We start from the raw sequence: 15,471 nt of genomic DNA, 5'->3' as shown, positions 1-15,471 counted from the left end.
TGGGAGTTTCAGGGGTCAGGGGTCAAGTGTGATTCTTAAGGCCCCAGGACCCTCTGTGTAGGCTTAAGCAGGGCAGAGCTGGTAGCTTCTATGCACACTGTCCCCATCTCAGCATCCGCAGCAAACATCTCACATCCTGTGTTAGCTCTTACCAGTGATGTCATATCGGCTCTTGGGGTCACTGCTCTTCGGCACAGTGACCTCAGCCACCTCCTGCCCTGTCACGGGGCCGTACCGCAGCTTGTAGTAGTCCACCTCGGTTGAGGGGTTCTCCCACTCCACATCGAGGGAGTTCTCGGTCTCCTCTGTCACCCAAGCAGTGCCAGGCGCAGCAAGGTCTAGGGTGGGATCAGGGAGGCAAGAGAAAGCAGTGAAGAGCAGAAGTCCCAAAGGTCTGTGACAGGCCTCTGGCTACCAAGTCAGCTCCCTTTCTTGACACATTGAGCGCTGGCTCAGCCCAAGGACACAGTCCTTAACAGGTGTCTTAGAGCCACCAAAGTGATTTTCCATGGAGGGCAGACTGTCCTCCACTCTCCCCTCTAACCAGACACCACGCAGCCCGCCTGGCCCACGCTGACTTTGGTCAAGCCCAAGCTGTACCCCTCAGGCCGGCCACCCAAGCCACTCGGCCCAGGTCTCAGACTGCTGCGGACTGAATGCCCGCCCTTCGGCTGCAGAGGCCCTGCCCCGCAAGACGAACTCAGGATGAGAAGCCCAGGTCCTTCCACACAAAGTTAAGGAAAATGCACTGCAAATTTTCTAGAGAATAACACTGATGATATAATACAACCAGCTCCTTCCCCCATCTCCCAGATTACAGCCCCTGCCTCTCAAATTCTCCTCTAAGCATGAACCCTAGGCAAAACTATAAAGTAGGTGAATTTTAATTTGGTCCCTCTCAGTATCCTTTCTGCACCTTCTACAAAATTTTAGCACTTCCACCAGGTACCTGGCATTCTCATGCTGCCCAGTCTGTCCAGTGAAGGAGGAGAGTCGCTGTGTACATTTATTCACAGTAAAGTATAAACAGCTAAATGTTTACCCTTCCACTCACAAAAATATCCATGAAATTTTAGTGACGAATACAAAGGAATGGATCACTGATATGGCTCTAAGGGGAGAGCCTTTTCTAAGGGGGGTGGGAGGGCTGAGGTCTTTGGGAGCACTGTGGATTCCCACAGCCACGTCCCAGGCTGACGGAGCCTGGCCTTGTAAGTCAGTAACAAGGAAGACAAGTGCCCCGATTCTCTGCCTCGCCCCCTTCCTGGGTCACACCCCCGCCTGCACCTCCTCGGCGGTGTTTCCACTGAGGCTGACGGATCCCTTGTCAAGGCTGTGGGACAGGGAATTTGTGCATCAGGCAGGGTGTGAACTCAGTGACCTCGAGGCCCCTTGGCTCTGAATGTCCTTGACTCGCTCCGTTGCAGATAAAGCCGCTCAAGGAGCCTTTCTCTGAAGCATGTCCTCTCACCCACTGGCTCCCACCTGCCAGCCTCCGGTTCTATTTCTAGACTTCCTTCAACGACGGAATTCCCTGAGGGACAGGCCAACAGGTGAGTAATGGACGTGACTCAAGGTCGTAGAAGAGGTCCTGCAAGGCTCCCGAGAATTGGAAGGATTCGCAAACGAAAAAGCAAGGACACAATGAATATGTTCAGGATTATGATGGGGATAAGTGTCTCTCTCATCTGAGGCTCTCCCAAGGAGCAAGTAAGATTGGGTTTAACTCGACTCAGATTAGACAGAAAGACAAACTTCGTACTTGCAGGGCTGTGCAAGTCCTGGGAGCAAGACGCCATGAAGGGTTGCTACGACTTTCAGAACAGACGCCTCTGTCCTGCACTGGGAGGCTCTGGGCGCCGTCCTGGCTGGACTGCTGCTCCGTTACCAAGCACAGCTTTAGCTGCCTCTGCTCTGCCCTCTTCCTAGACAAGATTCACTACGATACCCACCCACAGAATCACCCCTGCTTCTTGACAGCATCCAATCCAAAGCAAATCCTTGCCTCCTTAAACCCTCCCCCAATGACCTAACACAGGCCCCAATTCTATGACCTGGCCTTTCTAACACTCTCTTTCTGAGACGCCCCCACGGTTCCCCGTGGTGTGCAGCCTCTCATGCTAAAACAATCAAGAAACCCAAGCTGTTCAACTACAGGGGTCGTCTGTTCCTGGGGGCCTCTGGCTGGAGGGCGTTGTCAAAGGCAATCACAAACCGCCCTTGGGATGCCAAGTCTCCCACGGCCTTTCCAACACCGACCCGTCCCTAGCCCCACCCTATCCCCGCCACCAAAAAAGGACAGGCAGCCTGACGTTTATGCAAAGACAACTGCATGCCGAAGTTCCATCCATCTGCATGCTCCAAATCTTTCCCCAGGAGTTTAGGGCAGGATGGGGGCAGAGCATTTTTATCAGCACCTAGAACAGTGCCTGATACATCGCAGGCTCAGTAAAAATGGGTTGGGGTGAAAGAATGAATCAGAGTCACTCAACCAACAGGTTTCTCCAAATCCTTCAGGATCTAAGCTCTTTAAGAACTCTCATGAGGAAACGAGAATTTCTAAAGGGATATTATCCCACCAAACATTTCGGTGGCATTTGGTGGTACCAGAGACTCTGCTCCTCCAGACCCAGCCTCCAACGCTTTCCATCCCGCTCTGCATTGCAGGTTATGACTCCTGTGAATCGAGTCGGCCAGGTTCCCTGGCCCTCTGGCGTCTGTGTTGGGCTAGGGGGAGTCACCAGCACATCAGAGCACAGGAGAGAGACTTCGGCAACTGATCTTCACTCCCTCCCTCTGGGGACACGGTGGACTGCCTGCACCCCCCACCAAAACCACCCCCTCAGGCAGCCCTTTGGTGCAGCCCTCTCTGGATCCAAGTGCCATGGTCTATGCCTTGCCCCTCCAGGCTGGGTGTGGCCCCACTGACGCTGGCTCTCCTGCGTCACCATCCAAACCCTACCCACAGCTTTGTGAACAACGTCTTCCTTAAACTTTCTTCAGCTATCCCAGGTGTGTCCTGTCTTTCCTGCTGGCCCAGGTGGCTTCAGCAGCCTCTCATCCACACCAACTTGAGCGTGTTGAGTGGCCTTGGAGGCTCAGTGCCGGGCTGGAGAGGCCGGTGTACCCTTTGGCTGCCAGCATGGGGGTGCAGACCTTACTAATCTCAGGGACAGAGAGGCCTCCTTGGGCCCCAACCCAACGCTGGCTTGGAGGACCCAGTAATCACAGAGCGGGGAAAGGGCAGGGAGAACTGGACTCTTCCCCAGAACCTAGGACTGCGGCAGCTCTGTTTTTCAAACCCCAAATCAGGGCAGTGGCCTGACGAGTAGAGGGTGTTTGTGGGGACAAGGGGAGAAAACATTTAACACGGGGCCACTTGAGGAAAACCTGGGCATGTGGCTACTTCCTCACCTGTGGTGGCCAGTAGATGCTGTGGGCTGCTGGAAACTTCCTTCTTCACATTGCGCAGGGTGACTATGTACTTGGTTCCAGGCAGCAAACCGGGAATCTCGTAGCTGTGCCGTTCCTTGGGCAGCTGGATCTGCTTCTCGGAGAGCTCCTTCCCCAGCGGGTAGTAGCTGAGCAGGTAGTGGTCCACCTCGCTGGAGGGCTCCCAGCTCACCAGCAGGGAATCCTCTGTGCTCCTGAGCAGCTGCAGGCCCTGCGGGGCCACCACTGCGGGCAGAACGGGAACGGGACGGAGCGGGTGAGGAGGGAGGCTGGAGTCCTGGCCAAAGAGCGTTCACCGAGCCCTGCTGCGTGCCTAACGCCACGAGCATGAGTGGGGGTGCAGGCCTGTGCGCGGCCCCCTTCCCGACCCCCTCTAAGTTGCTGTCTGGTAGGGAGTTAATGCACACACGGCCATCAGAACACAAAACCAGTGGTCCTCAAAGTTCGGGCCCCAAAGTGTCACCCGGAAACTTGTTAGAAATGCAAATTCTTGGGGCCCACCCCAGAACCAGAACCTTTAGGGGTGGGGCCCAGCAATGTGTGTTTGAACAAGTCCCCCGGGGGGATTCCGACGTAGGCCACGGGAGGAGACCCTCCCCGGGACAGCGTGGACTGCGGTTAAACGCGCGCGTCTGCGCTCTCACCCTGGGCGCAGTCGAGGCCCGTGAAGCCGTCCTCGCAGTAGCACTCGCCCGCGTCGCAGAAGCCGTGGCCGCCGCAGTCGCCGGGGCAGCGCCGCTCGCTGCAGTCCTCCGACGTGAAGTCCTCGTGGCACCGGCAGACGCCGCGCACGCACGCGCCGCGCCCGCTGCAGTCCTCGGGGCAGGCGGGGAAGCCGCAGTCGGCGCCCACGTAGGGCTCGTCGCACACGCAGCGCCCGTCCACGCAGCGCCCGTGGCCGCTGCACGCGCCGGGGCAGGCGGGCTCCTCGCAGGCGGCGCCCGCCCAGCCCCGCTCGCAGCGGCAGCTGCAGGTCTCCGGGGAGAAGGTCCCGTGGCCGCTGCAGGCGCGGCTCAGGCCTGGGGGGCAGAGGGCAAAGAGCGGGCTGGGGTGGGAGGGCCGCGGGCGGGGATCTCCTTCCCCGGAGACGCCGAGGAGCGCGCTGGTGATTTCGGGGTCTGCGTGGCTCTTTCTTAGGAGGACGGTGGGATGGGGGGGCTCCGTAGGGGAGGCGGGTTGGCCCTTCCCAGCCAGACTCTCTGATGCGCAAAGCCTACACACTCTTCCTCCTTTCTCTACCTGAAAAGCTGCAGGAGCCGCCCTCCTTCCCGTGTGAATTCTCCTGGTTCCTTCCCCTCTGACTGGTGGTCATTTTCTAGTGCCTTTCTGTGAAGGTGCCTTAAACGTCCCACTCCTGACACCGTCAGCTGGGGGGCAAGGAGAGGCAGGCTGGAGTCTGTCTTAGCATGGGGGGGATGCCCTGGACCCAGCAAGGCTGCGACCTTGTGCGATGAGCCTAACTGAAACCTGGAAAAGTGAAACTGCAGAAGCTAAAAATCAGCCCAGTCTCAATCAGGGGCGTGAGACGTGAGGGAAAGGATTTCCCCAGGCCCCCTCTCCGGCCCTACGCAGCAGGAGGCGTCGCTTCTCTGGCCCCAGCTCCTGCGTCCTGTTTCCTAAAAGCACTTGCAGGGCGGAGGCCCCTCAGAGGCGAGTCCATGCCGTGTGGTCATGGCAGCGTCCCTGGTGCCTAGTTCCGTGTCTGGCGTATAGGAGATGCTCTTAACTTAGCAATCCCTTTAGGCATAAAAGCCTGTGTCAAAGTACCATTCGTTATTATTGGCTCAGCCTGGGCAGTTTGTGTTTTAAAAGGGGATTGGGAAGGAAGGGGAGGGAACCCTCATTTGTAAAATTAAATAGTAGTACTTTATTACTAATAAAAATAATTGCAATTTGCTGAATATCTGCTATTGGCCAGGAATCTTCTATACCACATCTCTAGCTCTCAGAAGTGAACTAGTTGATAAAATTATCCTCATTGGACAGTTGAGGAAACGTAAGGGTAATTGCCCCAAGTCACACAGCTAGAAAGTGGCAGAACTGAGATTTGAACCCATTTCTGTCTAGCTCCAAGGCCCTCTCTCTCTCCTCCATATCCCATTGCTTCCCCTCTGAATAGAGATAGGATCCACAGGTAAGACAGCCCCTGGCAGCAATACCGTCTGGAAGCATTAGTCCAGGAGTCTAGACTCTCTTCAAAAGCCACTGGTCCCCTCCCTGATCAAGCTTCCAGACGCCCCTTGGAGCTACTACCAATGATAAATGCGTAAATAGCAGGGATCTGGCCCCCTAGAGAAAACCCACAGTGAGCGGTGGGAACACACCAGATTCACAGAGTGCTCATGAGGCTGGTGGAACACCTGGCACGTATTAGGGGCTCATCAAATGTGTGTTGAATGAATACCAGGTGGTGAGCTCACCGGCAGCTCCTTGGCAGCAGCGCTGGGCACTACACTGCTCCTTCATCTCCGCCATCTCTTCCTCCAGCTTCTTCACCCGAGCCAGGAGGTCCTGGACACTGCCCGCCAGCTCGCAGTCCTTCTGCGGTGTCCGAAGGCGGATGTCGTGCCTGAAGATGATGTTCTGTTCCTCCCCAGCCTCCCCCAGGGCCAAGGGGGACGCCCCATCGTCACCGAGGGGCTGAGGATCGGCCTCCACCTGGACCAGGGCAGACTTGGGCACGTCGATCTTGTAGGTGTGGCTGACGGTGACCTGTTGCTCCTTGTCGCTGCAGCCGAGAGGCTCCAGAGTGGCCGGGGCTGAAGCCGCGAGGAGCACAGAGCCAGCCAGGAGCCCCAAGGGGAGGCAGAACATCCCCTGGAGACGCATTCTTGGAAAGGCAGGGAGAAGACCCTCCAGGAAGCCTGTATCCAGAAAAACATGCAAAAGAAGACCACGGAGATTTGTTGAGGGAAATTGGCCTTTTTAACAGATCCTAAGAGTCCACAGGAAGCTGAGAAAGCAGCAGAAAGAATTCATCCTGTATCTCCTGAGGATCCAAAGTAAACTCTTTTCTGTTCCTTCCTCACGCATTGCCTCCCGCCTTTGCTTACACTGCTCACAGCGCGTGAGATGCCCTGCCCTTCACTTCTGATTCTAGGTCACATGCGCTCTAGTAATAACAAGGATAACCTCTCTTGTATTGAGGGCCTACTGTGCGCAAGGCTCTGATCCCCCGCATCCCTAATCTTTACAACAACCCTAATATTATGCTTCTTCTTAATAATATGAACAATAATGGCTGCACACAGATCACTTGCTATGTGACAGGCACTATTCTCAGTGTTTCACATTTATTAACTCATCCCATTCTCACAACAATCCTTTGTGGAATAAACTATAATGACTCCCATTTTACAGATAGGGAAACTAAGGCATCACTACCCTAAATGTCTTGCCCAGAGGCACTCAGCTAAGGGTGGCGGGATTTGAACCTAGACAGTCTGACTGCAGAGTCCGTGCTGGTCGCTGCCGGGCCGTGCTGCTTTGCACGGGTGAGGAACAGAGGCTCCAGAGGTGGAGTGGGTGGTCCCGAGTCCTGCAGTCAGGAAGGGCAGACCCTGTGCTCAGACCCGAGTCCACGACTGCAGGGCCAGAGTCCTGCTCACGACCCATTCACGAGCCAGCAAAACAGAAGTTCCAGTAAAATACCTTCTCCACGAAGTCTTTTCTCCTGTCCCCCTCCTCCTCGCCCGCTGGAATCTACCTGATTTCTGCTAAGTGTTCAGAGAAGTGGACGGGTCCCCTCCGTTGCTCTCTTGGCGATTTACCTCACATTGCAGTAATTCTCGTACACAGCTTGTCTCCCCACTAAACCTCTTAAGGACAGGACCCTGGGTTGATTCATCTTGGGGCCTCCTGTGGCAGGAGCACAGTCACCCCATGCTGAGGGGTTTGGTCGCTGTGTCTCAAATCCATCCGTGCATGGATGGCCTGGCTTGTCAGTCAGGCCAGGCAACCCAGGCTGGGGCAGGTAGTTAGGTTTGGCCTCCTCAGCCACCAGGAGGCGGCGTGGCAGTCGGGGAGCAGAACGACCCCTCTCCCAGCCCATCTCCCCCGGTGCCCCAGCCCCATCCGGGTAGCACCAACGTGCCCCTGCACCCCGGCATTGATGTGGACAGCGCTGAGCATCACGCCCAGCATTTAATAAGTGCTCAAGGAATCTTTTTAGGTTTACTTTGTTTTTAATCAGCTACTGACTGTGACCTCCTTTTCTTCATCTTTTTTACCGTGAAGGGTGTTGAAAGGCATCTTTCAACTATGTTGGTCAGAAAAGGAATACGCCTTCCTGGTCATTAAGCCAAATTCTAATGTTCTATAAAATTTTTAACTTTTAATAGTCATTTATTCAGTATAAGGAGGTGGAGGAAATAGAAGATGAAGGGTCCTGGCAGAATTACTAGTAAAAATAACAATAATAATATTACAATAGTACTAATATTAACTGTTATATGTTGCTGCTGTGTGCCGGGCAGGCCGGGGGCATTAATCCTCATAGTTAGTCCTCAGAGCTGCTACGTAAGGTCCATGTTACTCTCCTCATTCAGAGGGTGAGAAAGCCAGACCCGAGGGGTAAAGTCCTCCCCCAGGGTTGCCCAGCTAGTGAGTGCAGAGCTGGGATTCGAACCTACGGCCACCTGGTTGTGCTCACTCTGCATCAATATGACATGCTGATACTAATAACAAATGAGCTCAGTATCTATGTGTCCCTATGCAGTTCCCCCATCTGGGCAGTTTTACTATACGTTGTACCCAAGGGATGAGCCACCACCATGAACTAAACAGAATGGCACCAGGGGAGAGTTTTTCTTCACGTCACCCCTTTGTCCTCCCACTCCTTCCTCCTTGGCTCTTCCTGTCATCGGAAGCGAGTGTTACTGATGATAACAACAATAGCTCATGTTTTCTGAGCGCCTTCTACATCTTGGGCACTGGACTCCACACCTTGCAGGTATCATGGAATGGTCAGTGGGACGTTTCTTGTTGTCCTGAGGTTTGGACAGTGGGTTATAAGTGCTCACACATTTCAAAGACAGCTGAGCTACTGGACTTTTGGGGGAGTTGGGGTGGGGTCAGGGTGAACAGGGGCGTGTGGGCAAAGAGACCAGGACCCGACTCTGACGCAGAGGAATTCAGAGGTGGGGACTTGGCTGGAACAGGCTGCTTGGCAGAGAAAGCAGGGAGGCCACAGAGGGCGAGGCCTGTGCCCTAGACATTGGTGATAACAAGTCGATGGCACAGAAACAAGGCATGTGAGAGCCGCCAAGAGGGCAGCGGTGGGCTGGAGCCGAGGTGCAGGCCCACAGCTCAGTAGAAGTGTGCCGTGCCAGGGGCCAAGGACGGGCAGAGGCGCCAGGCGGGTAGAGAGGGGACTCTCTGAAGAACCCACCGAAAGTTCCCACAGAGGAGGGATGGGCCAGCATGGGAGCATTTGCCGTAACGAGGGCATCCAAAGCTAGAGGGAACTGCAACAGCCCAGCGGAATAAAAGCTCCCTGCCCTTCTTTGCTAACCCGCCACCCACCCTTGGGCAGCAGCCTGGCGAAGCCAGGAGCAGCCGTGCACGTCGGGGAGAGGTGGCAGAAGGAAAGCACCCAGCCAGCCGCCGGCCCTTCCCTCCCACTTGCCTGCAGGTTCCAGAAAGCTGGGGCCTGGTGAGAAACTGAGGCTCCGATATTGAAATGGATCTGCCTGCACAAAAGTGCGTCTCTTCTCAGACCAAAAGTGGGTTGAAAAGCTCTGAAATCTGCCTGAGATTTTTGTCAGAGGATGGGCAAGTGGGACAGCCAGGAGAGCGAGTCGGAAAACAGGTGTAGGATAAAATAATTTTTCACAGTTGCCTTTTTCAAATGCTCAGCCCAGTGATGAAATGGCCGCACACATATCCTCCACTTGATCCCGAGGTGGAAACTGAGGCTCAGGCCCGGAGCACCGTAGATCCAAACCCGGGTGCGCAATGCTGTTCTTCTGCCACCCCCGGTAGCAGCACAGACTGATCTCTAAAGCACCTACTATGTGAGTGGCAGCACACGAGTTCCTGCTGCCCAAAACCTCCTTCCCAGACAACGAAAGCACTGAAAAAGCAGACTTCTCTGCCCTTTCCTGCCATCCCGCCCCCACCCGCGGCCCGTGACTCACTGTTCTGCGAGGCATAAATGCAGCACAGATGGTTTTCCGAACAAGTTCTGAACGAACGCAAAAAAAACCACGGACTCTTGCCATGAACCACAGCAAGGCTGCCCAAATCCCAGTTCTACAGTGTTTGCTTTTGAATCCTGGAACATGAGAAACCCCGGGAGCCCCCCGAGGAGCCCTCGGTGTCGCCTGTCCCGCTGAGTTCTAACGAGATGCCCTTGCTAAGTACCGCCGCACGGATCCCACAAGTTGCGCTCAGACTTTCCTGGGCAGGGCGATTGCTCGAAAGAGGACGAGGGCAGGGGAAATCCTCAGCCTAGCACTCCGTCCAGCGTAATGAGCAGGAGGAGAAGCCCGCCGGCTCTCGCTCCAACACGTGGCAGGAGAGACTCCCTGTTCAAAGCACAAGGAAGGGATGACTTCATCCGCTCTTTCCGTGCGCGCAGCAGACCACAGGCTGGGTGCCACGTGGGTGGGGAGGGGGCAGAGAGGGCACCAAATCCCACCAGAAGATGCAGGATGCCACGTTTCCGAATGGGGAAGATTGTTCATTGAGGGGTAGTTTCCCACGGACAGCAGGGTCAATGCTGTAGGAATGCATGACAGGAAGGGCATTCACATACGGGAAATGTGTGTGCAGGAAACCAGGTGTCCCTAAGAATCCCCGTCTGATTGAGGCTGCTCCTGTTTTTAATTCTGACTGCGGGAGGGGTGTTGGGTGCCATGGGAAAGTGGGAGGCAGAGGCACACTAAGACTTGGGGACAAATGCTGCCTCATATTGCTTTTTTGAGAAAGGTTCTTTGGGGGGTGCCCTGCTGACCATGAGCTGAATGGACGGTCCCCCTGGTTCTGCCTTCAGAGATACACTGCAGGGCTCTACGTTTGTGCTCTCTTCTCTCTTGGTAGCTGTCTACCCCTGTGGCTTTAATTCTTAGCCAAATATTGGCAGCTCCAAAATCAGTAGCATGTTCCTAGCCCAGACATCTCGGCAAGCTCAGAGACGGCAGCCGCCGTGCTGTGTTGATCCCCTCTGTTTCCCCAGCCTCATAGCACAGTCCTGCAAAAGTAATATTTTGTGACATAAATAATAATAACCATTGGATTTTGTGTGTGTGTGTTTATTAGAGGATGGGCATTGTGCCATATACTTTATAAAAATTAATCTCATCTAATTCTCAAAATCCTGGTAGTCAGTTGATGTCATTCTTTGTTACAGGCACTCAGAAAGGTGAAGTAAGTTTCCCAAATTATACAGCTAATAAGCAACTGAGCTGGGATCACACACCAGGTCTGTCCACTGCCCATGTTTATGTTCTTCATCTCTCTGCTGTATGTCCTTTATATGAAGAAAAGCCACCAAATGTCCTCTGTCCTGCTATATACTTTTGAGAGAGTTTCTTCTGAAAATGAAGAAAACCTAAGGCATACTGGGTGCTCAGTTAAACACTGATAAATTGGTAACTAAACCCTGTGCCTGCACGCCCTCTGAGCAGTGCCATGGATGGTCCCTTCGAAAGATGAATTATGTTTCCCCCACAGGGAGCTTAAGTCCCAGTCGTTTCTCATGAGAAGCTGGAGAATTCCCTTCCTACGAAACACCAAAGTGCACCAAGACTCTGTCTACAAGGGCAGATGTTGGCCAGGCCTTGACCAGGGGAGAAGGATGAACCCTGAATCCCAACGGTCCCCTCCAACCCTAGGGCTGGGTGGTCTCTGTGCCACCTCATTTTTTTCCAAAGAAGGACACACACCCTGGGTCAGAGAAAAATAATACTACTTACACCAAAAAGAGCATTAGCCAATTTCCAGCCACTGTTACAGTTCTTTATACCTAAATTTGGGGCTTTCTCTGGTTTCCTTATTACCTCATCCGCCTTTACAGTTAACCACAAGCAAATTAAAGCGCTGCTTCGGGTTTTAGAAAAACTATTATCATGGATTTCCAGTGGAGTCACTTAAGAAGGTATTCTCTCCCCAAATGACAGGGTGGACATCATTGAACTAGGAAGGAAAATGAGGGAGGTGGCGGCTGGGAATGCATCAACGTCACAAATGTCACTGGCAAACTTGTCTCTCCTTCCTTAACTCTCTTAGGCATGTTTTGCTAGTGGTCTACAACCTGAGCCTTGCGTGACTCTGGGGTCTTCTGACCCAAGTACTTGGTTCAGGAGAGAAAGTTCTCTGAGGAATCTACACTAGCTCAACTCATCTTGGACTGGAGACCTTAGACAACCAATCTCACCTCCGTATCTCTTTCTCCTTCAGTCTGCAAGAGCCTGCGACATACAAGGCAGGTCTGTTTTTCCGAGGTCAAGTTCCACTTGAACCAAGTACCTACGAACATTTTTATTTTTAGTCTCTGTGACATTAAACTCTGCGGAGTCATTTCATTTAGGATATGAGACAGCAGGGTACGGATGAGAATGAAAATTTGATTTTATGTGATAAAGCTTAATATGGTCCCATTCCAGGCATCAATCTGTCCCCCTGCTCTCCGAGTTTGGTGGGATATACCCAGCGAGTGCCTGGGGAGTCCGCAGAGATGCAATGACTTTCCCTGGAGAACTCTTTCCATCAACTCTTCCCACCCACCATGGGCTAGAAAAGATAAAAGATGGCGTCCTGACCCCGCCACAGGGCTCGATCACTTTTTCAGGGGTGGCCACAGGCTTGTTTTCTTTCGTCTTGTCAACTAAATCTTGATCGGCCTTGCAAAGCCACAAATGGGTGATGAAATGGTAGCTACCAGTTTCTATGCATTTATTATGTGCCAGGCTTTGTGCAAAGCACTTTAAAACGCTTCCTGAACATCAGGCAAAGATGTTCACTTTCCTGCAGAAAGAATTTCCTTTAGCTTTTGCTCAACAAGAAGAAAAAATAGACACAGGGTCTAAATTCAGGGCCTTCCTGCTCCACATCCAACCAAACACCCAGGCCCCAGGATGCCTAATTACTACTTTGTGTACAATTAGCCCTGTTCCCCACGGGCACGAGAGGCATCTGATGAAACACTCTGCTTCAGCTGAATGATAATGAAGAAAGGCACAGGATGAAAAGTTGCAATTCCTTTCTTTAGTTTAATGTGTGGCTTTCCACATATTGAAGTAACTTTCAAGTTCCAGCTTTCTGTCAAGAAGAGGCTCTGCTAATTTCGAAGGATTTGCACTGTTCCCCCCACACTCGCTGGGTACGTATTCAGCAGGGAGCTTGGTGGCATTAGCAGTGAGGCCACTGTGGTGCAGCCAGGCAAAGCCCCGTGCATCTGGGGATCAGGCCTGCGATCTTAGCCTCGTCAGCTCACACACTGTGGCTCCAGATGCTGCTACAGAACCTAAGCCATGATCTCATGTCTCCTTCCAGACCCCAGAGGAGCCAAGGCTCCGGACTGAGCGGTGGGAGGACAAGAGTTTCCGCTTGGCCTGGGCACCATTTCCCCGGGCATCTTCTCAGGAACAGAGCTCAGTCTACCCTACATTTCAAGCCACAGAACACCGCTGGAATGGAAAACCAGAAGCCACAGGATGACTTGAAATGGTCTGTTCTATTTTCCCTCCTTCAGGAGTCAGCTGTAGCCCACAACCTTGGGAACATAGCAGGGTTCAAACTTGTATAAAAGAATGCCAGGTGTTTTTTTTCCCTCCTCTCTGGGAAAAATGATACCGATGCAGATATTCTTCTATTTCTTCCTGTATCTGACACTGTCACCTTGATGCTGAGTCTGCAACAAATGCCCAAATGCCAAAAGGCACCGATTCTTTCCATGCAGACCCTGTGCTCTGCCTGCTGCCAGTAGATAGCCCTGGCTGAGCAGGTACCATCTGGTACCTTGGTGACACTCTGGCTTTTCCAAGAACCCAGTGGGCTTTCGGAACTGTGGCTAACCTGTGTCCAGATGTGGGTAGTTTGCTATTTTCATGTTGAGACTTGTTCTTTTGTTAATGCTTATATAAGGAACTCAAGTATTCTGCTTTTAAGTAAAACCCTGCCTGCTCTTACTCATTCTTTCTTCCTCCTTCCCCCAGATCTCTCCCAGCCACAAAAATTAACATATAAATAAAAAGTAAGACCTCCAAAAACTAGTTTAACCATATCATTTCTTGACATGTTTAAAATGTTTCCTCTGAGGCATTGTGAGGGTAATAGTATGGGAATTTGAGGAAAAGAAGTTGTCCTCTTACGGATAATAATGAAAACCTGCACAATCAAATGTTTGGGTAAACTTCAAAGCTGTTCAAGTGTGTTTGCAAACATCAACTTAATTGATTCACACAAAAGCCAAAAAGAGAAAATTGTAATAGTTTCCTGACCACAACTAAAATAAAGGTTCTGTTTTAGGATTGGAAAGAACAGCGAGATATAACAGATAAAAAAATTACCTAAAAAAAAAAAAAAGCCTTTGACATTGTAAAGAAGTCAACAAAGAAAAAAAGATGAGAAAGACATGCTAGACTTAAAGGAAACATTTTATATAAAAATGTATTACTCCAGGTAGAAACTGCTACGTCGCAGACTATTGCAGTCTGTGGCCAGGTAACAAGGTAACCATACTTAGCCCTGGCAGGGAGCAGAGTCTGACGCTGGCTAAGCACACAGTACACAATCCTGGGAAATATTTCCTAACCAGATTTTAACTCCTTATTAGGAAAATAATTACACTACCTGGATTTGGGGCTCAGGAACTGAGACACGTGAGCCTCAGCCTTTGAGCTCACCCCCACCTGGCCACCTTCCTTCCTCCAGGAAGTACAGACTTTGGCACCTGCATTCTTACCTTGGGGGCTGCTGGGCTCGGCTTCCAACACTGCCGCCTCCTGCTAGCCGGGCCCTTTGTGCTGCAGACCTCGGTGCTGGTTGGTCCTTCCTTCTTTCCTCTCCCTGGCTTCCCTCCCTGGGTTTAAATCCCGTCTAGGCCAGAGGAGGAGCAAAGGAGGACTGGGGGTGTTTTCCTCCCTTCCTGGCACGGACTCCATTAAGAGATAATGAGCAATTCATTCGTTCTCTTATTCTAAGTAGGAAAGAAAAATATATACATTTCCCCTTTCTTTTTTTCCTTTGATTACACAGCAGCTAAAAATCCTGGAGGCTGTTCGCATTTAAGTGGATCCAGAATAAAGATATTAAAGGAGTTTGCATGTCTCCTGGCCGGGAGCTTGGACTCAGGGTTCCAAAGTGCATTTATAAAGTTTCTTTCTCTTTTTCCTGTTTCAGGTGTTTGGGGACTTATTGCCTAGAGCTTTTAAAATGGGGGGGATAAACCCACAGCTAATGGAAGCAGAGCACACTGTGTGGGGGAAGGGCACGCTTGGAGCCCCGGCTTGGACGAGGCAAACGCATTGCATGTAACCAAAATGTTCGTACCCCCATAATATCCTGACTTAAAATAAAATAAAATAAAATAATAAAATAGGAAAAGACCTTTAACACAGAAAGAAATGAGCAGAGACCCTCAGGAACAGAACCTCCTGAGACCCCATGCCTCCTCCCTCCGTCATCTCACGCCTGTCAGTGGCAGGGCTCTAAGGGGGGCCGAGAGTGACAACAGCTGACCCAGGGCTCTCGCTCCCACAGCCCACTCCCACCCCTCCCCCTCCCAGACGGCTCCTGAGCAACAACTGCACAAGAGCTCCACAACCAGGAAAGGACAGCGGTGCCACTCCGGGGTCACCCTTCCTCTCTCACCATCAGGTGGACAGACCTTTATCCTTTCTGTGAACCAGAGCCATCACAATAGGTCACCGGCCCACACCTGCTGCCCTTGCTCACGCCCGTCCCTCTCCTGTCCCGCGGGAAGTGGATTCTGAAGATCCACGACATAATGGAAGGAGCCCGTATGTTTTCAGTTCACCTATGTCAGCGTCAAATCTTGTTGGAGGGAAAAGAGAA

General features: G+C 52.3%; 1 protein-coding gene across 1 annotated transcript in view; it reads right to left on the bottom strand.

Annotated features, from left to right (window-relative positions):
• Positions 1-6,311, bottom strand: part of TNN (tenascin N) — a 51,733-nt gene extending 45,422 nt beyond the window's left edge. Inside the window, exons 1-4 of the mRNA XM_012657727.1 lie at positions 5,874-6,311; positions 4,098-4,472; positions 3,415-3,678; positions 153-338 (exon numbers count right to left, since the gene is read on the bottom strand). Coding sequence (XP_012513181.1) covers positions 153-338; positions 3,415-3,678; positions 4,098-4,472; positions 5,874-6,282 — 1,234 coding nt within the window. The 5' untranslated portion in view covers positions 6,283-6,311. The remainder of the gene's footprint in view (positions 1-152; positions 339-3,414; positions 3,679-4,097; positions 4,473-5,873) is intronic.
• Between the last annotated feature and the right edge of the window lie 9,160 nt (positions 6,312-15,471).

The sequence above is a fragment of the Propithecus coquereli genome, unplaced genomic scaffold, assembly GCF_000956105.1.
Source record: "Propithecus coquereli isolate 6110/MARCELLA unplaced genomic scaffold, Pcoq_1.0 Scaffold56, whole genome shotgun sequence".
In the NCBI taxonomy this organism is placed as follows: domain Eukaryota; kingdom Metazoa; phylum Chordata; class Mammalia; order Primates; family Indriidae; genus Propithecus; species Propithecus coquereli.
The sequence above is the reverse complement of the archived record's forward strand: the minus strand, read 5'-3'. Positions and strand labels throughout refer to the sequence as shown.